The following is a 24,612-nucleotide window of genomic DNA, read 5'->3' on the forward strand; positions in this document are numbered from 1 at the left end:
TTGGATTTCAATATTCAAAGAACTTACCTTTATACCGACTCCACAATTGTTTTAAATTGGTTATCTCTTGAACGTCGTATTTTAAAAACCTTTATCTGTAACCGTGTATCAGAGATACAACAATTATCAAGCATTGACAATTGGTATCATACACGCTCCGATTCTAATCCCGCTGATATCTTATCCAGAGGAGCCACTCCCACTGATTTACATAATTCTGATTATGGTGGCATGGGCCCACGTTCTTATCTCAACCAAATGAGACCTGGTCCACAGCTAATCACATTTCTAACTTTACAAAAAATTTAGATCCGGATTTACCAGAAATCTATCCAAAATCTATTATATTGTCCACCCAGGAAATCAAATCTGATACAGTTTCCCTTCTTATCGAAATATTCTCCAGCTATTCTAAGCTTATCAGTTTTTTTTAAACATCCTTTATTTACTGCAATCTGTTTTTACAATTAAAAAAAAAAACAATAAGCAATAGGTTTATCACATTAACATAGTGGAAATCCATCCAGTGATGAAAATCCTTTGCGATACATTTCTGATAAAAATATCTGAGATCTAAATAACAATTTACAAAGACATATTTTACGAACATATAAAAAAACATCAATAGTTAAAATACACACACATTAAATTATATAGTCTACGTTTCAGTAATTACAGGTACAGAAAGGTCTAATGGGTCACGGCGTTTTAGTCTTCCTCTCCTCGGTCGCTTAAGTAGGTCTTGCGCAAGCGTATTTAGATGCTTCAGTAGTCTATTTTTGTAGGTTCCACTGAGTGAGACAACGGTGTCTTTAATGTTTTGGATCTGAAGGTCTCGATGTACAACATAATTAGGCACATATCACGGTGCGTTGGTAATATGTCTCAAGACTTTTGATTGAAAACGCTGAAGTTTCAGTAAATGGGAATTAGATGCTGTACCCCATATCTGAATACCGTAAGTCCAAACTGGCTTTAGGATAGACTTATACAATAATAATTTATTGTATAGACTTAATTTGGAGTTTTTGTTCATGAACCAATACATTTTCCTGTATATTATTCCTAGTTGTAGTCGTTTTTTCCAGATGTGCTTTCCCCAATTTAGTCGGCTGTCAAAATGTATTCCTAAGTGTTGTTCTGAAGCTATTTCCTTGTGGCATTTTTATAATTACGTATTTTTTATGGGAAATAAGCCACAATTTTACTAAAAAATGAATTTATTAACGTTTCGAAGCCCAAATCGAGTTTCGTTGTCAAAATACGAAATACTATTAAAATAAAACAAACATGTTGTTGCTAAGTAAAGAAATTCTTCTAATAATTTATTTAATCTGACTCATTTATATTGGCAATTCAGACGTATATTATACATTTTAAAGTAGAAGACTTTAAAATGATATCGCCAATATTTATGAGTTGCATTCCTGGGACGACTTTACTAAAAGATAGTTCATTCGATTAGATGAAATCAATCCCAACTCAAGAATATCCGTCGCAAAAAAATCATAGCATGTGATCTGTCTTTAAAAAGACAACCAAATGCAACGATGACAGTAAAATTCTCGCGTTAGAGATTCCATAGTAAATCACGAGGGAAAACCAGGAAAAAACCTCGTGATACTATCCCGACATCGTAAGTATTTGGTCTTACATTTAATCTACCTTCAAAAAACTAATACCAAATTCTGACTTTAATATGTTTAAATTATAAATAATATTAATATTACATAGATATACAATAAGTAATACTAAAATATAAAATTTGTACTAACTCGATATGTTATTGACTTACTAATCGTGGTATTTTCTTTCTATTGACTTCCTCTTTCAGTATGGGTAACCACATCCTACTGCATTCTACCGAGGAATTTGCGACACAATTGGTTTCATTTAGCATAATTAGAGCCGCTTCTTTGATTTTTCTCTTTTTACTATCTGATTCTTTCAGGACTATACTTGAATCTCTCCACTGAACTCTATGTTCATTATCCCATGCGTGTTGAGTATATATATACCCATAGTATCACGAGGTTTTTTCCTGGTTTTCCCTCGTGATTTACTATGGAATCTCTAACGCGAGAATTTTACTGTCATCGTTGCATTTGGTTGTCTTTTTAAAGACAGATCACATGCTATGATTTTTTTGCGACGGATATTCTTGAGTTGGGATTGATTTCATGTAATCGAATGAACTATCTTTTAGTAAAGTCGTCCCAGGAACGCAACTCATAAATATTGGCGATATCATTTTAAAGTATTCTACTTTAAAATGTATAATATACGTCTGAATTGCCAATATAAATGAGTCAGATTAAATAAATTATTAGAAGAATTTTTTTACTTAGCAACAACATGTTTGTTTTATTTTAATAGTATTTTGTATTTTGACAACGAAACCCGATTTGGGCTTAGAAACGTTAATAAATTCATTTTTTAGTAAAATTGTGGCTTATTTCCCATAAAAAATACGTAATTGTATTCCTAAGTATTTAACATCATTTCTTGTGGGTATGATGGTATTGTTTATATGCACAGATGGTACAGTTTCCCTGCATAAAGTGAATGTTATATGTGCAGATTTGCTACCATTTACTTTAACTCGCCACAGTTGTAACCATTTCTCTAAACCATTTAAATGATGTTGTAAATTTTGGCGCGCTGCAACTGGAACCGAGCTAGAGGCCATTATAACAGTATCATCTGCGTATGTAGCAATTGTGCTGTTTGCTGTTGTGGGAATATCTGCTGTGTAGAGTAAGTATAAAGTTGGTCCCAATATACTGCCCTAAGGTACTCCTGGTAGAATTGGAGTTATGTTTGATACTGCTTCATTATGTCTAACCTGGAAGTATCGATTGGTAAGATAGGATCTCAGAAGTGTATAGATAGGATGGGGAAAATGAGTTTTTGAGTAGGCTTGAGAAGCTTAAGTATAAGCTCAGAATTGGCAAAAAATGGTTTTATTGAAATTTGACGATTATTTTTCAGTTAAAATATATGTCAGGATCCCGACTGTCATCCACTGACTTTAAGAAATGTGTATCTCACGCTAATGCAAATTAAAGTTATACAATGTGAGGAACTGACCTGTATTCTTCGCTCTGAGTTTACCTGATGTGCTACTAACTCGGTATCCTCTTCGGAAGACCAATGGACAGGGAATCCGGACTCGAAGAATCAATGAAATGGGCTGTTCTTTTCTATTTTTAGGGGTTGGTTAGTGGACTGTAGACTTTTTAATGGGTCGGAACAGCCGCGGTGAGCAGACCTAGTATTACTATTCTGTGTAGGTATCTGCTCGTTTGGGGTAGATTAAAATGCTGACTAAATCTTATGCCGTTTAATGACAAGCGAAGAAATTATCAATTCATTCAATTAAATCTCACAGCGTCGGCCAAGGTTTTGTTTGTATTGAGCGTTGCCATGGAACTAAAGCCGCGTTTGTTCAGCATGTAGGGACAACGCATTTGCCAGTGGTAAGTTACCCATTGGAGGTTGGTAATTTCTAGGATTGTGCCTCCAGAATTGCATACATTTTGACAAAACCGAACGTATGGCTCGCTTAGGAGATAAAATCCAAAACGACTGGGCAAGCAAAAAACTAACTGTACGCGGCCCAGCATGACAGTATCGTTTATGGTAATAATCAATCAGCAAATAAGTTAATCGACTTTCTCGAGGTAGGATGCAAGGGAATTTCTTATCAATGGAAACAAGCAAATATCGAAGACGACTTCTTCTTCTTGCAGTACCGTCTCCTATCGGAGGTTGGCTACCATCACAGCAATCTTAACTTTGTTGGCTGCAGCTCTGAACAACTGTATTGAACTGCACCCATACCACTCCCTTAAATTTCGCAACCAGGAAATCCTCCTACGTCCCACATTTCTTTTTCCCGAGATTTTTCCTTGGATTATGAGTCTTAGCAGAGAGTACTTTTCTCCTCTCATTATGTGGCCTAGATACTCCAGTTTTTTCCTTTGTATGGTTTTTATGACTTCGCATTCCTTCCCCATCTTCAGCAAAACATCTTGATTTGTTACTCTTTCTTTATTTTCCACATTCTCCTGTAACACCACATCTCGAATGCCTCAATGTTTTTGATGTTTATATTTTTCAGTGTCCAAGCTTCCATGCCGTACAGCAGAACGGAGAAAACATAGCACCTTAACATTCTCGTTCTTAAGTTTATATTTATGTCCCGGCTGCATAGGAACTTTTTCATTTTGACAACCGATTGTCTCGCTATCTCAATTCGCCTCTTGATTTCTCTTGTCTGGTCATTAGTATCAATGAAGCAAACCCCTAAATATTTGTAGGACGTAACTCTTTCAACTGGCTGATTATTTATGGTTAAATTCACGTAGGTGTATAGCTTCTTTGTTACAATCATTAATTTAGTCTTTTTGATGTTCAGTTTTAGACCATACTTATTGGTATGAGTGTTTATGTTTTCCATCAAATACTGTAAATTTGCTAGGTTATCTGTTACTATTAGCGTGTCATCAGCGTATCGTATATTGTTAATTAACTCTCCGTTAATGTTCATACCAATGTTTTGCTCTAGGAGCGCTTCCTGACATATTGTTTCGCTATATATATTGAATAGTAGTGGAGAAAGCACACAACCCTGACGCACACCTCGACGAATCTCAATTTCTTCGGTTAACTCATTATCAACCTTGATTTTTGCTGTTTGTCCCCAGTACAACCTGGATATGATGTTAATGTCGCGACTGTCGATGTTTTTGCTTCTTAGGATTTCATACAGCTTTTGGTGTCTGACTCTATCGAAGGCCTTCTCAAAATCTATGAAACCTACGTAGAGGTCTTGGTTTACATCCAAACATCTTTGCATTAGCACACTCAGACCAAACAAAGCTTCCCGTGTTCCCAGTCCACTTCTGAATCCAAACTGTGTGGCGCTTATGTCCTCTTCTAATTTATTAAAAAATCTTTTGTGAATTATTTTTAAAAATACTTTTAGTGTGTGGCTCATCAATCCTATAGTTCTGTGGTCTGAACACTCTCTGGCGTTATTCGTCTTCGGGATTGTGACAAAAGTAGAGGAGAGCCATTTCTTTGGTATGATGCCTGTTCTATAAATTGTGTTAAAGAGGTTCACCATTATTTCAAGTTTGTCGTCGTCTATAAGTTTCAACAATTCTACAGGAATTTCATCTGGTCCTGCAGCTTTACCCCCTTTTGTGTTCCTTATAGCATATTATATCTCGCTTTTTAGGATTTCAGGCCCTGTTGTCACTTTTTTACCTGTTATTTCCTTGATCTTTTTATGCATGTTAGAGCTGTCGTATTTTCTTTCATATTCTTCTATTTCCTTGCAGTTTTCCAGAACCCACTTCTCTTTGGCTTCTCTAATTTTTGTCTTAATCTCACGGTTCACTTCTTTGTATTTTGTCTTGTTGTGTTTTATTTCTTCGCCTTTCCTCCATGAGGTACAAAATTTCGTTTGTCATCCATTCCTTTTCTTAATTTTGCTTGGAGCTAAGGAGCCTTCACCAGCTGTCATAAGGGCCTTTTCTATCTTCATCCATTTGTCCTCTACATTGCCTGTGTTCCTATTTTTTGCAGCGAGGTTTTTAAGATTGTTGTTTACCTGTTCTCTTGTCCTTTCCAGTATAGTTGCGTCTTTCAGTTGCTTAACGTCTATCTTTTGTTTAGCTGCATTTTTCTGTAGTTTCTTGAATTTTATATTTACTACAGCCACCACCGGATTGTGATCCGATTCTATATCAGTGCCTGGATAGGTTTTTGTAGACGTGATGGAGTTTTTAAACCGGCTTCTGATTAGTATATAATCGATTTGATTCCTGACGATGTTGACTGCGTTATCCCTTGGTGATGTCCACGTGTACAATCTACGGTTTGGTAATCTGAACATTGTGTTCATTAGTACAAATTCTTTTTCTTGGCAAAATTGTACGAGACGTTCACCTCGGTCGTTTCGTTGTCCAGGTCCAAATTCACCAGTGCATCCATCAGTTTTCACCTTACCAACTTTAGCGTTGAAATCGCCCATGATTACGGTGACCTCTTCTTTCTTGGTCGATTCCAGAATGTATTCTAGTTGCTTGTAGAATTCTTCTATTTCCTCATCCTCTTTCTCTGCTGTCCGTGCATAGACTTGAATAATGTTAATTTTTCCTTTGTTCGACTTTAGTTGGATTGCTATGATTCGTTCTGAATATGGAGTAAAACTTAGTACCGATTTGTTGACTTCCCTTTCGACTATTATTCCGACGCCATAACGGTGGTTTGTATCATCAGTTCCTGAATAGTAGAACATGCCGTTTCTAGTTGGACATTTGCCGGATCCTTTCCACTGTACGTCGCTGATACCAAGTATTTTCACATGTAGTCTTTCCATTTCTGTTGTTACGTTTATTAATTTCCCGGCTGCATACAAGCTTCTTGCATTCCAAGTAGCTATTCTCATAACTTTATTTTTAAGTTTCACGACTTCGTTCGCCACTGTTCCCCCCGGAGATCCGATTGGGGAACATTTTACTCCGGAATATTTCGTTTTGAACATTGCCATTGATGGTTTTTTACAAGGGAATCCATTTGCATATTTAATGCAGTGATTTCCCGTTGCCTTCTGCATACTGATGCCGTCTTGGTTCCTCCGCCTTCGAGACCGATTTCTCAGTCTCAGGACAACAGAGTGCCCTGCCATTTACCAGCTCATCCGCCCGAAGCCGTTGGCCTGTAGATGGGGGATTACTTATACCGGTAATCACTCGGTTACTTGGCAGTCGAAGACGACCGCCAACCCGTAATACTCCTTGATCATCGATAAAGCAGCACAACTTTCGAAAAGGTTTGGAAAAAACATTTCCCTCAAACTCCTTTTCAAAATATCTATGTTGAGTATATTTAACGAGCAGCATCAACGACTCATAAAGTTCCTTTGAACTTAAGGGACCTTCTCTCTTATTGGGAAATTTTGAGTTCCAAGCAAACCTCAAGATCCAAGCTATAAGTCGTCGTATAAACGAGAAACCTGAAATGCCATTCAATAGATTCTCAAGAAAATTATCATCATTAACACAAGCCAAAGTTACCGTAAGCTCCTCATCAAGAATTTCAGCACACTCAGAAAAGCAACGGGAAGCGTCTGGAATGGGATCTGTGTTATACAAAAACTCAGGACCTGCAAACCAATGAGATTGCTCCAACATTAGAGCAGGTAAAACACCTCTGGAAGCCAAATCAGCGGGATTCTGAGCAGAAGAAACATAAAACCAACTATTAGGAGAAATGCGTTCCTGGATATATGAAACCAAGTTGGAAACAAAAGTTTTCCAACGATGAGGAGAGGATTTTATCCAACTTAGAACTACCTGAGAATCGGACCAAGCTACCAATTTTTCGATTTTAAGTTTAGGATCTAATAGTCTGACTACAAACTGCATGGGTTTAGATAGTAGAACTGCAGCAGACAGCTCCAAACGTGGAATGCTTACAGTTCTTATGGGAGCCACTTTTGACTTCGCGCAAACAAAAAAGGCACGAACCTGACCATCTGGTAGAACAAAACGCAAATAAATAACAGCGGCATAACCCTTTTCACTACTGTCACAAAACCCATGTACCTCACAACAAATATACCTGGACACGAACATACACCTAGGTATTTCAAGCTGCGCCAAGGATAGCAGTTGTTCCTTATACTGGTTCCAAACTTTACAAATTGAGTCTGGAGGAGAGTTATCCCAATCTATTCCGGACAACCATAAACGTTGGATAAGGTGCTTCGTGAACAAAGTCATGGGAGCTAGAAACCCTACAGGATCAAACACTCTGGCCAATTCAGACAACATACTTCTCTTAGTACAAGATTTGTCCAGAGCTGTCACTTCAAAAGAAAAACAATCCAACTGTGCATTCCATACAAGTCCAAGGATTTTTAGAGGTGACGAACAACTATTACCATCAAAGGAAATAGGTTTCTTACCAATATGCGAGTCCGGTAAACCTTCTAATAATCGCATATCATTGCTCGACCACTTACGCAATTCAAACTGACCTCGGGATAACAAGGATATCAACCCGTTCCGAAGATCTAGCGCAATTTCTAAGGTATCACCACCACAAACTATATCGTCAACATAAGTACTCGTACGCAAAACTTCAGAGGCAAGGGGAAACTCTCTCCCTTCATCTTCAAAGTCCTTAAAGCAAGAAAAGGAGCAGACGATACACCATAAGTTACTGTTAATAGTCGAAATTCCTGTAACTCTTCATCAGGAGAGAATCTAAAAACAATCTTCTGATAATCACAATGACATTTATCAACTCGTATCTGCCTATACATCTGCTTAATATCCGTGGATAAGACATACTTATGAAGTCGGAAACCCAATAAAATAGTTAAAATATCTTGCTGTCGTTTCTTTCCAGTAAAAAAGCACTGATTTAGAGAATTCTGATTTCCAATTCGAGCAGAAGCATTAAATACAACTCGCAACTTGGTAGTCAAACTATCAGGTTTTAATACAGCATGGTGAGGAATATAGTAACAAGATAATGGACGAGAAATTTCTGACACAAGCTCCATATGATGCAAATCCAAATAATCTTTCACAAAGGTACAATATTCCTGATAAACACTAGGATTTTTCAAAAGCCTTTTTTGTAAGGAAAGAAAACGATTTACAGCTAACTCAAACATTCCTGGAAAAACAGGAGATAATTCCCTGAAAGGTAAAGCAACGGTGTAACGACCAGAGCTGTCTCGACAAACATTTTCTACAAAATTTTTCTTACAAAGAATATCTTCAGGAGCTGAACATTCTACTTCAGGAACAGTTTCTAAACTCCAAAACTGCTTTACAGACTCCTCCAAGGAAACCATTTGATCCACGTGACAAAACAACGAGGTGACAGATGTCATAGGAACCGAGCTACAGGGACCCATAAGGACATAGACAAAAACGGTATTAAGAGCATCAGGCATATCTCTAGGAGTTTGAACTTTACCCTCCAACAATAACTGAGCAAAGATATCAGCTCTAAACAATAAGTCCACCTTACCAGATAGATGAAACCGAGACTGAGATACAAAAGAGGTCATGCTGCCCCCATCATTTAAAGCTCGAACAGGTTGATACAATCCACAACCATCCATAATTTCTACCATAGCAGTAGCTAACAAAACGCTCGAGTTTTTTTAGGCAACACTACCTAATGATGCAGCATGTGAGCTCAATGTTCCAGTCTTAACCTGAATATCAGGGGAAGCAGTAGTCGGAGCTGCAGCAACAGAAGTAGCGCCGTGAGTAGCACTTTCAGAGCTTTTAAAATGTAAAAGGCTATGGTGAGAAGAATTACAATGACCACAACGAAAGGTGACACTACAGCTACGAGAATCATGATTTTCTAAACATTTAAAACAAAGGCACATTCTCTTACAAGCGTTGTACCGTTCATAAGGAGATTTATTTAAAAATAAAGAACAATCTTTTAAATGGTGATCGGCAGAACATAACGAACAAGTCGTCGCATTAGGCTTCGAAAACAAACTATAGCGATTATTGACTTTAGAACCATTTTTATTTGCATTGTGTTTAGAAGGCGATTTATTTTTTCTATTAGAATCCTTGGGAGAACAGGGCGACAACAAGGATGAGTCTAACGAAATGCATTGACTTTCCAAGAAATCAGATAATTGAATAAAAGTAGGCATTTCACTAGACCCATGTAATAATTCAAAACGTTGGTGAGTCTCCTCGTCAAGCTTGGTGACAATTTTATAAGCTAACACAAATTCAGAAATTTTATAACCCAAATTGTCTAAAGCTGAGAAATTTTCCGAAAAGGTGTCAATCAAATTACTATAACTATCAGAATTCTTAAACTAGTCCTGTCGCCAGGGGGGGTACAACGGCCTCCTGTATTCAGATGGACTTACCCAAGCTTTTTTATGTATTTTGACCCGTAGAACACGAATTTTTTGGGTAACAGTTGATCCGGATGTCGATAAGATTGTTATAAACAAAGAAGTTGAGGAATTACATAACAGCGATTTCTCGCAAAACAAAACATGTTTTTGTATTTTTTGGGCCATTCTAACCAAAAAGTGTTCCTACAAATTTTTTCGTAGGATACATAGTTTTCGAGATAAACGCGGTGGAACTTTCAAAAAATCGAAAAATTGCAATTTTTGTACCCGAATAACTTTTGATTAAAAAATAAAATAGCAATTCTGCTTACCGCATTTGAAAGTTCAAGTCAAAGTATATCGGTTTTAGTTATTTGCATTGCTAAAAAGTTATTATTTTATTGTTAAACAAAAGTATAAACACCTAGTGCTGGAGTGATGTTTTCAACGATTTCTCATTTAAAATCGAACGAGTAGGTAGAGTAGGTACAAGTGCAAGCGAGGCTATTTCTACGTAGCATGCATGTAAACGCATGTATTAGGCACGGGAAACACTATGTGTTTATAGCTTTTTTTAGCAATAAACACATAAATTTTTAGCAATGTATATATTCGAAACCGATAGAATTTGACTTGAACTTTCAAATGCGGTAAGCAGAATTGCTATTTTATTTTTTAATCAAAAGTTATTCGGGTTCAAAAATTGCAATTTTTCGATTTTTTGAAAGTTCAACCGCGCTTATCTCGAAAACTATGCATCCTACGAAAAAACTTGTAGGAACATTTTTTGGTTAGAATGGCCCAAAAAATACAAAAACATGTTTTGTTTTGCAAGAAATCGCTGTTATGTAATTCCTCAACTTCTTTGTTTATAACAATCTTATCGACATCCGGATCAACTGTTACCCAAAAAATTCGTGTTCTACGGGCCAAAATACATAATAAAAACTTGGGTAAGTCCATCTGAATACAGGAGGCCGTTGTACCCCCCCTGGCGACAGGACTAAACATAGTTGCGGGAGCTTCTTCAATTTTGCACCAATGTGCCATTGCACGCAAACGTTTATTTAAATACCTATTTTTTGATTTATCCTAAATCCTAACATAATTTTCTCTAGCTAAAGGCAAGGATTTAGCTAACCTTAAAGGAGGCCCTTCTTAACTTTAAATTAAATACGTTAATTTTTCCGTATCATCAATGTTAGGTCTACGGTGCACAAGCGCATCGAACAAGTCAAAAAAAGTAATTGCCGACGTAAAATCACCGGAAAATTTAGTTAGTTCTAACTGAGGCAAACGAACACTACTATTAGGAGGTTGTACTACATTTGAAGCGACGATATTTTGCTCATTCCTTTGACTATTATCATCATCTTCAAAGAGATCCGCGAAATTAGCCTTTATTTGATAATAATCATTCAAAAATTGGGAACGAATAATGTCCTCAGAATGTAATTGAGCATCCGTAGGTTCAGAGTTCACAAGATTTGTAACAATGTTTTGATGATTTTTATTAAAACTCTCCAAAACATCATCTAATTCCGAGTACCGAACACGAAAAGCGACTGTTTATGAACCTCTGTAAGAGCAGAATTGGATAAACGCAATAACATTTCTAAATCGTTCATTGCCATTCTCCTTTGAAAGGTATATTTTTTCAATCTGTCAGCCATTGTGGAGAAAAAAGAATAAAAATTTATTTAACCTAATCAAAAGTCAATATACTAATCAACAATCCCCTAGTCAAGCTGCCACTGACATAAAGGGAATCCAAATTTAACGATAAATAAATTCAAAATAGACAATATTTACAGGTTTAATTACCTAAACAATTAAATTAAAAAATTTATCAAAAAACAAGAATCCGTATCAAGCTGCCGTAAAGGCGAGGACTTTAAAATTTGAAAACTCACAAAATTCTGTGTATTGAATACCTGAAAACCATTCAAGGCCAACCAATTGCCATTACCTGCTACACGAAATAAAGAGGCAAAAACTGTACGCGATGTTTTTGGGCGTTGACAAGCAATTGTATACAAACGAAGAAAAACAAGCCACCCCAACAATTATTGAACAATTAATTATAAAAACAATAAAGTTCAAATTTGTTAAAAAAACGACTATCAAAAAACCTTCAAAAAAACAACATCCACTTTGGAACTTTGATGTTCAGATCATACAATAGGAGCTGATTCTATGTTTTTATAAAGGCGCTTTGACACCGGGTCAATAAAAAAATTAAACTTGAGCAAAAAAGTAAAAGGAATAAAATAATACCGATTCAATCCTTCATCTGATCAGAGGGCCCTCGACTGCATTTATCACCCACACTGCGTACAAGTCTACATACGAAAAGCCTTACAATCTAGGCTGTTAACGCCGGCAAACTCGCTTAGCCGTGGTTAAGTAGCAACTCACTTCTATCGGCTTTTTCAAAAAACTACAAGGCTGGTTTTTGCACTATTAAGCAAACCTCGTTCATATCGCGATAGAAAAGCAACAATGAATACAAAATAGTGTTGGACTGGTTGCCTTCCTCGTGTAAATAATTTAAAAATAATAAAAATCCAACAATTAATTTTATCATATTTTAAATGTATAGAACGTTTTTTGCTTATAATGAATGTTTTTACCAACTTTTGCGGTCAAAACATAATTAAAATTTTCCACCCCCGAAATGGGGTGGTATCCACCCCCATGGTAAAAGCGCCATTCGGCATCATATAGATTTTGATCCTTAGACTATCCACTACTTATTCTCAAATTTTCAAGCAAATCGATCCATTCTCTAAAAAATTGCGAGGTTTTGTCCTATTTTAAGCTTCATTACTTGGACTAAGTGACACTAACATTTAATTCATTTTAATCATTTACAATAGTTTTTGTTCGATCAGATTTCTCGTAATCTAAATGTCCAGTTCGTTTTTTTTTATTAATGGCTTTGACTTAGCCAATTAGCCAGACTATTTGTTTTTTTTTGTATGGTATTACAATAACAATTTTAAGTTAATATATAAGCCTACTTATTATCTAAATTTACAGGGTGTTATAATATATTAATGGATACATTTTTCAATTTTGTGTGATATTTTTACAATTTTTAATTTTATTATCTAAGCCTATTTAAAATTTAAATTTACAGGACGTTACATATTCGTAAAGACATTGTAACGTCTGCTTATTTTTTGAAAAAAGAATTTCGTTTAAATTGACAGGTAAAGGACAATTTAGATCAATTAACTTTTCATACATTACTTTAATATTTTGTCTGTACTGTCCACACTCCAATATGAGGTGCTGTAGATCTCCCATTCCACCACAGGCGCAATATGGGTTATCACTGATACCTATGCTGTGTTTGTATGCTGGGGTTAGTGCGTGATTTGACCTCATTCTGTTTATTGTTTTTATAAATAGCCTATTTGATTCTTGTTTAAACCATCTCTCATTGGGAATTAATGGTTGGCAATTTCTAAAATTTATCGCCGTTGTACTTTGGTTATATACACGTTGCCAATTTTGTTTGCAATGGTTTTTACTGATATTATCTATATCGGTTACTGGTAGAAGTATGTTGTTTATGTTTCGTTTAGTTAAAGCTGCAGATTGGTAATTTGTCGACTTCTTCATTTCCAAATATTCCAGAATGTCCTCTAACCCAACAAATAATAATTGAACTGCCCGAGGAAGTAATATCATAATATAGACTCTTAATTTCTATCTCAATGTGGTTTAGATTTTTTGTCGATTGGATAGAAGTGAGTTTGTCCACAATACTACTACAATCGGTGAAAATGATATAATTGTCCATACCAACAGAGGCTATATATTTTAACGCAAGTAATAAAGCTGATAATTCGGCAGTATATATTGAAGCTTCATTAGGCAATCGGCATGATTCTTTGTATTCAGAATTCCAGTGATATATTGCACTTCCGGTTTTATTTTGAATTTTGGAGCCGTCAGTAAAAATATATTGAAACATAGGCCACCTGTCTTTAATTATTTTGTTGATAATACTGCCTGGAAGGTTTGAATCCATGTAATTTGTTTGTATTACCTTGGAAAAGAGAGTTTCAGGAGGTTTAGTGTAAATTGGAGGTATTTTATTTTTGTACATTTGGTCTTCATACATTGTCAATTTCCTATAGCTTTCAACGTATATGGGGTTTTTTTTAGTACACCAATATTTGTGGCTTAAATCTAATATATTCAAGTTACGAATAGTCCTTAAGTAGCTGACGTTTTTTGAGATAGCTCTAGCTACAAACTTATCTGTACAAAACTGTCTATGTAGAGTAAATGGTGGTTCCTTAGCTTCAATCTCAATAATAGTAATAGGAGTAGATTTTAAGTAACCGAGACAGAGTCTCAAACATTTATTCCTTTGGATTTCAACTTTATTAAGATATCCTGTTGACGCAGACCCATATAAATGACAACTATAGTCGAAAATTCGTTGAAACCACTCTAGTAAATTTTGAAAAGTTTCTCTTTTTGATTGTCATCTATCATGGAATTGCTGATTATAAATTCTTATTGCTAGTAGCACATTTTTATTTGTTAACATATATGTTGAACAAAAAAAAAAACATCTGAATCAGTTCCTCATTAGAAAAATTCATATTAGTAATGGTAGCAAAGCAACTGGAACTTCAAAAATAGTAGAATGTTTAAGCAAAGTAAATGTTTAAGCATATTTAGTGTCAAAGTCATAGCCAACTAGATGAACATGAGCTTTATGATTGAATATTTTCACGGCAAACCTAATAAAATTTCACGTAATTTTTGTTGCAATTAATGTTTGGCTTAAAGAACCACGAATAACTTACAAATAAAAGCAGTTAGGTGTAGGGAATGCTTAAGAAAAAAAAAGTACTATAAAATATCATTTCACTACTATACTAAAATACAGGGTGTTCCATTAGAATAAAACTGAAAGCTTGAAACAGGTACCATTTTCTTCAAAAAGGTAAGAACTATGTACTGTCAAAATTTTAGAAAAAAATATTAAAACGAAACAGAGTTGTAGCGAGGTGAACGCAAAAAAAACGTGACAATGTTCCCCCACATAAAATTTAAAATAAACCTCATTGCCAGCGCCATTGATCAAAAACATAAAGTATGACTAAAATTAGCCATTCACCAATAATAATCATGATGACGATAATTGTTACAATTAGATAAAGCCATATCGTAAAATTATGCAATGAAACAACTTACCCCTTTCGTTTACACAACACACCTTTCTTTTCTAAAGCTTTTGTAAGCTCAGCAATTACAAATTCTGGATCGCTACATTGTGTTGTCGATACATTAAACAATTCCTAGAAAAAATACTTTTGTGATCATACACAAAAAAAAAAGAATAATAAATTATCTTACTTTGTTTGTTAGAACAGCTGGACAAATAGAAAAAGAATCTTCAATTTTTCTTGGTGTTAGTACATGAACTACTTTTTGAATGGAACGTTCTATACTCCCCAAAACTCGTCGGGCAGAACAAGGTGTATCTGAGTTAGCAGCTGGTATTTTTCTGGAACAAAACATGTTAATTTTACAAATATTCGACGTCTTTGTATATTTTCTAATTTTTTATGGCATAGACATTAGTCATTCAGTCAGTTTCAATAGATTCTCCAGTTAGACAAATACACAATCCTATTCCTAATACAAAAATAAACAAGAAATCTATAATGATATTGTATATGTGTTGTGAGCCTGTAGCCAGCAGAGACTGGATATTGAATGGTGCATACATATTAAAATTCATTAAATTTTTATAGAGGGAGCTTGAATGCTGTTAATACATACTTAGTGCGTTCAAAAAAGATATGATCAAGAATACCCAGTTTTCCGCAATGTTTGCAATTATCGTCTTCAATCACATTTATTTTAAGTGACTTGGATAGCACGTATGTTCAAAGCGTAGTCGATTTATGGTAGCTATATATTTACGTTGAGCTTTAAAACTCTTAAACCAAGGAGTTTGTGGAATAACTGGTTGTAAAGTGGTGTCTCTTGTGTGGTTTGTTAAGCAGTAAAGATTCCATCGATCTTTCCATATCGATAGTTGTTTTTTAAGAATGTAGAATGTCGTAATAGTGCTGTCGCCAGGAGGGGTACAACAGCTTCCTTTATTTAGATAGACTTACCCAAGTTTTTTTATGTATTTTGACCCGTAGAACACAAATTTTCGTCCACGGACGGGTTACGCCACTGTCCAGACAACACAAAAATAGTGTTCCGATATTAAATTCGATTTATCGGGTAATATCGAATATCGAACTAAATTGGTGTAAAATTGTAGTGACAGTGGTATTTAACGGGTAATGTATACTCAGAATTATTAATGGTTGTAAAAGAAACTGTTCTACGACGAAAAACTTGATTTTTTAACAGTGGGTAGAGGTTATTTATCCGAAAGGTTGAATTGTAAATAACTTCTGGCGCTAGCTGTGTAGGCAACCAGTAATTCACCGAACCCAGTGACGTGGCAAGTAGTAAGTACAAATTGTGAGAGTAGTTCCTAAAGATTAGGCAACCAATATTACAGTAGGCATTAGACTATCCTTTTTAAATTGTATTTAGCACAAAAGCAAAATGGAATTAGTTTTGTAAAGAAATACTTGGCCAATTTAAAAAGTATGAGAGCTAATTTCCAGGAGTACAGAGAAGAAATGAAGGCTATTAGAGAAGACTTAAAACGATACAGAGAAGAAGTCAGAGATGTGAGAAAAGAGAATACAGATCTGAAAAATGAGATTATGGAATTACGAGGAAAAATTGGAGAAATGACAGGTTTGGAAAATACAATAGAACGAATTGAAAAGGAGAAGAGAGCAAAAAAATATAATCATAACCGGTTTAAAAATTGAACCAAAAACAGTACGGAACAAGTTCAAGATTTTCTTCAGCAGAATTTAAATATAGACGCAAATATTACAAGTGTAATCAAAATAAATGAACATAAATGTATTGTGCAAATTGAGAATGCAGCGAAAAAAAGGAAATTATGAACAATAAACAAAAATTAAAACTAAAACGAGGAAAACAGATTTACATCAATAATGACTAATGACCTTGCACAGAAAGAAAGAAAAATACAAAAAATTATAAAGAACCAAGCAGAAGACAAAAAGAAAAATAACAAAAAGGTGAAAATAGGTTTTTAAAAATTATTTATAAATGATGAGAAATATATATGGAATGATAAAGAAAACAAACTAATTAGAGATCATGAAAATCCTCCACTTGGGTCAAAAAACTGGCAAAAGTAGGCCTTTTACCAAGGCCACAAGGAAATCTTACAACAAACCCGAGAATCAAAGGAAATGAAAATTGTAGAAAGATTTGGAAACTGGGTACATGGGCATGGAATATAAGATCTATTAACGGAAAAGAGCACGAACTAATTTATGAATTTAACAATGCTGAACTTGATATCTTAGTAATCACGGAAAGAAAGAAAAAAGGAAAGGGAATCGTAGAAATGGAAGATGGACATATATTAATTTACAGTGGAGTTATTGAAGGAGAACGAGATGCAGCAGGTGTGGGATGTATAGTTAATCACAAATTGGCAGACAAAATCCAAAATTGGGAAGTATGGTTAGAGAGAATACTGACAATAGAATTAAAAACTGGAGAAAACCAAATAAGTACAATTATAGCAGTATATGGGCCAAACGAAGACGATAGAGTTCAACTAAAAAACAATTTCTGGAATGAATTGAGTAATGTGACAGACTTAGCTAAAGGAGCATTGTATATTTATGTGGAAAGGCCACCCCAACATCAAAATCAGTTGATACAGATAAAAAAACAACCAGCGTATAAGACACGGAACAACTCTATATCAAAAAAATAAATTATTACTGTCATAGTTATTATATAATCTAATTGTTCGTATAATTTTATTGTTTGATTTGTTGTCATTTGTGTTTTTTGTATATTAATATACAGGGTGATTCATTAAGAATCTCCAATCTCCGAGTTATAGATTCTAGACCTCAAAATATTAAGATTTAACCCAAATCACTTAAATAAAATGTGGCTCGTTACTGAGTTACAGGGTGTTTTATTTAAACATTTAATAACTATTTTCACCCATTACTTTAAAACTATTTCGCGTATCCTTATCATACTTGGCAGAAAATATAGGTACTAGACACCATAGGATATTATGATAAACAAACGTTTCTGACTACTACCAAAGGCGTACGACAGGGGATAGTGAATGGTTGACCCTTCCCAAATTCTACTCCACTGGCGGAATTGCTATTTTAGTGCAATATTTAGATTCTCCATTACTTTCTATGTAAATAATATACTCTTCATTAGTAGCGATAAAGCCTTTAGTTTTCGAGATATTTGAAGTTGAAAATGAAACGGCATAGCTATTTTGGTTTAATGTGTTGAGCCCGTTCATTTTTAACTTCAAATATCTCGAAAACTAAGGATGCTATCGTTACGAATGAAGAGTATATTGTTTACATAGAAAGTATTGGAGAATCTAAAAATTATGCTAAAATAGCAATTCCATCAGTGGCGTAGATTTTGGGAAGGGTCAACCGTTCATTTCCCCTGTCGTACGCCTCTGGTAGTAGCGAGAAACGTTTATTTAACATAATTTAGCAGGATACACAGTGCCTACACTTATTGGCAAGTATTATAATGATATGTCAAATACTTTTAAAGTACTGGGTACAAATAGGTAATTTTTAAATTGTTAAATCAAATATCCTGCAACTCAATAAGGAGCCACATTTTATTTAAGTGATTTGGGTGAAATATTAACTATTTGTAGGTAGTGTACACAATGCAACATTATGTTAAATCAACGTTTCTGACTACTACCAGAGGCGTACGACAGGGAACATTGAATGGTGGACCCTTCCCACATTCTACGCCACTGGCGGAATTACTATTTTAGCGCAATTTTTCGATTCTCCAATACTTCCTATGTAAATGATGTACTCTTTATTCGTAACGATAAAGTCATTAGTTTTCGAGATATTTGAAGTTAAAAGTGAATGGGCATAATGCATAGCACAAAATTGCTGTGTCGTTTCATTTTCAACTTCAAATATCTCGAAAAATAATGACTTTATCGTTACTAATGAAGAGTACATTATTAACACAGAAAGTGTTGAAGAATCCAAATATTGCGCAAAAATAGCAATTCCGCCAGTAGCGTAGAATTTGGGAAGGGTCATCCATTCATTATCCCCTGTCGTACGCCTCTGGTAGTATGTAGAAACGTTTGTTTATCACAGTTTCGTAGGGTGTACAGTACCTACACTTTATGCCAAGTATGATAAGGATACGTGAAGTAGTTTTAACGTACTCGGTAAAAATAATTAATAAATTTTTAAATAAAACACCCTGTAACTCAGTAACCAGCCATATTTTATTTAAGTGATTTGGGTTAAATCTTAATATTTTGAGGTCTAGAATCTACAACTCTGAGATTGGACATTCTTAATGAATCACCCTGTATAACTAAGTAAATCTTAATATTTTGAGGTCTAGAATCTACAAGTCTGAGATTGGACATTCTTAATGAATCACCCTGTATAACTAAGTGTGATTTGGTTGTAATTGTTGTCATATACATTCATATTAAACACAGCATAATTCTACATCACAAAAATAAATTATTACTGTCATAGCTATTAATATTAATCCGATTGTTCGTATAAAATTGTTCTTATATTCATTATTATCTTTGTGTGTGCTTTTTTTTGTAAATTTATATACCTAAGTGTAATTTGATAATAATTTATTGTCATATACATAAAAGTTTGTAGAACGTATAACATGGATCAATTTATTCGGGATGTAGATTTCAAACTCTATAATACACACGAAATAAATAATAAATTTCACTTAAATGATTTTGTTAAACCAGAAACTACTGAATCCAACTTAAAAATTATTCACCAAAACATCAGAAGTCTAACAAAAAATATAGACGAATTCAGTGCAATCTTGCACCAATTAAGTGTGGATTTTGATCTTATTGTACTAACAGAGACATTTAAACTTTGTATGTTAAATATTACGATGATGAGAATTATATTTTTTTGGATACAGATTAATTTTAATAAAAATGGTGGAGTAGCTGTGTTTATAAAAAAACATTGTATATTCTTATAACAAGGTAATGATCGGATATTGTCAGGTGATACAAATATTTATTACGCTCAAAAACCATAAACGATGCTTAGTCACTTGTATTTATCGTTCTCCTTCTACCAATGTGGAAGAATTTCTTCAGTATTTGGAACAATACCTAGATCAAGCAAAATCTGAACAGATCGACTGCCATATATATTGCTTGGAGATATTAATATTAATATTAAAGACAACTCTGATGAAAACGTCTTTACATATTATCTGAACTTAATGTATGACTACAATTATTTTGAATCCATGATTAATAAATATACTAGAATACAAGGTAATTCCAAAACTTGCTTGCATCATATATTTTTACATCGCGACATTAATAAACGTCAAATACGGTGGCATCTAAAATAGCTCCAGAAAAAATTAATTTTTTAGTAGTTTAACTTAAATTAATTTTATAGTGGTTTTAATTATCACTGATAAGAAGTATCGGTCCTATGGGTTAAACAGCCTAGGCTTCTTTTCAAGGTGTTTAACTTTTGTGTGAACAGTTTAAAATTTGGCCACCATTAAACGTAACTAAATATTGACATTCAGCTCGCAGTTTTTGTGACAATTAAAACATTTAAATTTCATCGTGGGTAAAAACATTTACATATTGTAGAATAGTGATACAAAAGTGAAAATATTCTCCCCAGATGGGGGAGAATATAAAAAAGACGCCAGTGTGCGAACTAAATACTGCTGAAGTTATTAGTGTTAGTAATCAAGACATGGATACAGGAACTATCACCACAAATTCTTCTGCTACAAGGGAGGTAAAACTTTTTAATATTAATTGTAATAGTTACGACTTTCAAAATTGTTGTGTTTATGTTGAGAAGACCAATGATCAGAATATTTCCCGTTTGCATCCAATGGTTGTTGCAGATATTTTACATCAAAAATTAAAGATTAATAATATTAAGCAAATTAAAAGTATAGGAAGAAACCGTGTTAAAGTAATCCTCAAATCTTTTTTGGATGCAAATAAGTTAGTCAATAATAGTCACTTAAAGGACGATAATTTAAAAGCGTACATTCCAAATCACCTCTTGGAAATCAAAGGACTGATACGCGATGTTGATACCAAATATAATATTGACTATTTGAAAAATATATTAGCTCTAGTTCACCAATTGTTGATATTAAAAGAATGCACAGAAAAGTAGAAAAGGATGGAAATACAGAATACGTTCCTAGATGTAATGTTATAATTACTTTTGAAGGCAATTGTTTGCCAAACTATGTTGTGATAAATTATGTATTTTTCCAAGTGGAAAAATTGTTGGGTAAAGTGACGCAATGTTATAAATGCCTCAAATATGGACATATTTCTAGACAGTGTAAAGGTACACAGGAATACTGTATACAATGTGGACAAATTAAAAATGACATACATACATGTGATGAAACAAAAAAGTATTGCATACACTGTAAAACTGATAAGCATATATCGATCTCTAAAAACTGTCCTTTTTTCGAACATAAAAAAAAATAAAAAATATCATGATTGAACATAAAATCTCATATTTGGAGGCAAAAAATTTGAGCGACTCATCATTTTCTGGTCTTATTTCTAATAACAGATTTGAAATATTGTCAAATTCAGACAAAGAATTTCCAAAATTAACTAACTCCTCTGAAGTTAGTACATCTCCTTATTTCAAGCCATTGAGGCCTCATCTACAGAAACCCAAAAATTTTAGCCAACCAAGCTGTAGTACAATCAAGCACTGAGTATAGTGCAAATAAAAAAAGAAAAGTATCATCTCCAACTTCCAAAGATCCTACACCATATCTCATCCCTTTCAGATTTGGACCGTCTCAACCTTTACCTCCCTTAAACAAGGAAAGTTTTTCTAATACAGACAATGATAAAAATAAGTTAGTAGATTCCTTAGTACTTCTTTTCTCAAGTTTTATTCAAAATATTAATTGTTTAGAAGAGGCAAAATCACTTGACATGAATTTGTTAGCCAAAGGTATTAATAATGTTCTAGATAATATTTTAAAAAATAACTCATCTAATGACAAACAAATCTAAACTCAAAATAATACAATGGAATGCTCGATCAGCTGTTGCTAACAAAAACAGCCTTATTAACTTTTTAATAACCGAAGATATTGACATAGCTTTAATAAGTGAAACTTGGTTTAAACGGGATGTTGTATATATTTATAGAGGTTATAATGTGATACGCGAAGATCGCGATGACGGCTATTCTGGAGTTGCTATTTTAATTAAAACTGGTATTCCTTTTGAGCGCATAACAATTAAAAAAAATTATATTCAAGACTTGCTTGCTTGTGGTATTAAAATCAACTATAAACAAAGTTATTTAAGTTTACTCTCTGTATATAGGTGCCCAAAAACTAAAACCAAAACCGAAGATTGGGATAAGTTATTTTCTCAACTAAAACACCCTTGTATCATTGGAGGAGATATGAATGCACATAATTCTCTGTGGGGCTCATATAAAAATGATAATATAGGCCATCAAATTGTGGAGACAATTCAGAATTTAGATTATGTAGTAATGAATAATGGACAACCAACTTGCCAAACGAGTCCAGGAAACTCAGATTCCATGATTGATGTCACGTTTTGCTCACCATCCCTTTTTGATAAAACTTCGTGGTCTGTAGATCTTGATACCTTGGGATCAAATCATTTCGTTATAAAGGTTGTGATCGATGTCTTGGGAACTAATGCTAATACCATTTATCCCAGTAGTAAGTGGAACATTAAAAAAGCAAATTGGTCATTATACTCTCAGCTTGTTGATACCTTATTAAACGAAAAACCTCACACATTCTTAAATACCCAAGAAAAATATAATTTCCTTATTGACTGTATTAATGAAGCTTCTAAACAATCTATTTCTGAATATAAACCATTTAAATGCAAACGGACTCCCCCTCCGTGGTGGGATTCGGAATGTGATCAATCCGTTGCAGAAAGAAAGAAGGCATTAATAAACTATAAAAACAATTCTTCTCCTGAAAATTTTTGTAAATGCAAAGAAGTAAATGCTCGTGTCAAAAAATTCCTGAAATTAAAGGCCAAACAAAGTTGGGTTGAATGGTGTTCAAAATTAAATAAACAAACTCCATCTAGTCTTATTTGGAATCAAGCAAGAAAAATGAATAGGAAAAAAGTTAATTTTTCATTACCTCTAAGTAACTCATGGGTAGACGATTTTTTCGATAAAATAGCTCCACCTTACGTAAATAACCAGTTAGATGATATTAATTCTAAAACGCTTCCATCTGATCAGAATCATTTTCTCCTTACACCTTTTTCGAGAGCTGAATTAGAATTTCCCCTTGATAATCGCGTTAGTACCTCACCAGGATACGACGCAATCAAATATCCTATGATACAACATTTACCAGATAACGCAAAACAATTACTTTTAAATATATTTGACCAGATAATTATTGAAGGCAACAGCATAATAGATTTTAAGCGTATTATTGTCGTTCCTATTCCCAAACCGGGGAAAGACCCTAAATTAGCTGAAGCTTACCGACCGATATCATTATTATCATGTATATTGAAGACTCTCGAACGGATGGTTAAGATTAGGTTGGCTTGGTGGCTAAGGGATCAAAATCCTTTACCCGCTAACCAACATGGTTTTAAAAAAGGTTATGGAACTTTAGATTCCTTAACAACTGTTGTTGTAGACATTCAGAACAGTTTTTCCAGGAACAGTTATGTGCCCGCTTTATTTTTAGACATCGAAGGTGCTTATGACTCTGTCTCTCTTTCAATTCTCCAAGAAAAAATGATTACATTTTTTAATATTCCATCACAGTTTGCTTCTAACATTGTAAACCTATATAAAAATAGAATAATTTATTTTAAAAATAATCATACTCTTATAGGCCCTAGACTTAATAATAAAGGATTACCTCAGGGCTCCGTTTTGAGCCCTATTTTATTTAACATTTACACAGCAGATCTACACAACATCACTATTAACAATATTGCATTTAATATTGAACAATATGCTGACGATTTCTGTTTGTACACAGAACACAAGAAATATCAGAAATCCATTGAAAACTTGAATAGTGTCTATGGTCTCCATAAAAAATGGTTTATTGAAAATGGCTTTGAATTATCATGCAGTAAATCACAAGTTTGTTTATTTACCAGACATAACTTTCCTAATATTAGCACAATCACCTTAGGTGGGCATAAATTTTCTTTTAAAAATAAAATTAAATATCTTGGAATGATACTCGACCAAAAATTGACCTGGAAGTTACATATTGACGACATGTTGAACAGGTGTAATAAGGGAATAAACTTTCTTAAATCAATTAATAGAACTTGGTGGGGATCGGATGTTGAAGTAAGTTTATTAATTTATAAAGCTTACATACGATCTATTTTCGATTACGGCAGTGTTTTGTATGGATCAGCAAGTAATGCACTACTAAACAAAATCAACGTTTTACAGAATTCAGCCTTACGAATATGTCTAGGAGCTATGAGATCCACTCCAGTACAAGCTTTG

At 34.0% G+C, this 24,612-nt stretch overlaps 1 protein-coding gene across 1 annotated transcript in view; it reads right to left on the minus strand.

Annotated features, from left to right (window-relative positions):
• LOC126886158 (uncharacterized) overlaps positions 1–24,612 on the minus strand; it is a 524,323-nt gene that overhangs the window by 336,876 nt on the left and 162,835 nt on the right. Inside the window, exons 3-4 of the mRNA XM_050653009.1 lie at positions 15,293–15,443; positions 15,131–15,234 (exon numbers count right to left, since the gene is read on the minus strand). Of these exons, the coding sequence (XP_050508966.1) occupies positions 15,131–15,234; positions 15,293–15,443 (255 nt within the window). The remainder of the gene's footprint in view (positions 1–15,130; positions 15,235–15,292; positions 15,444–24,612) is intronic.

The sequence above is a fragment of the Diabrotica virgifera genome, chromosome 6, assembly GCF_917563875.1.
Source record: "Diabrotica virgifera virgifera chromosome 6, PGI_DIABVI_V3a".
Taxonomy (NCBI): Eukaryota; Metazoa; Arthropoda; class Insecta; order Coleoptera; family Chrysomelidae; genus Diabrotica; species Diabrotica virgifera.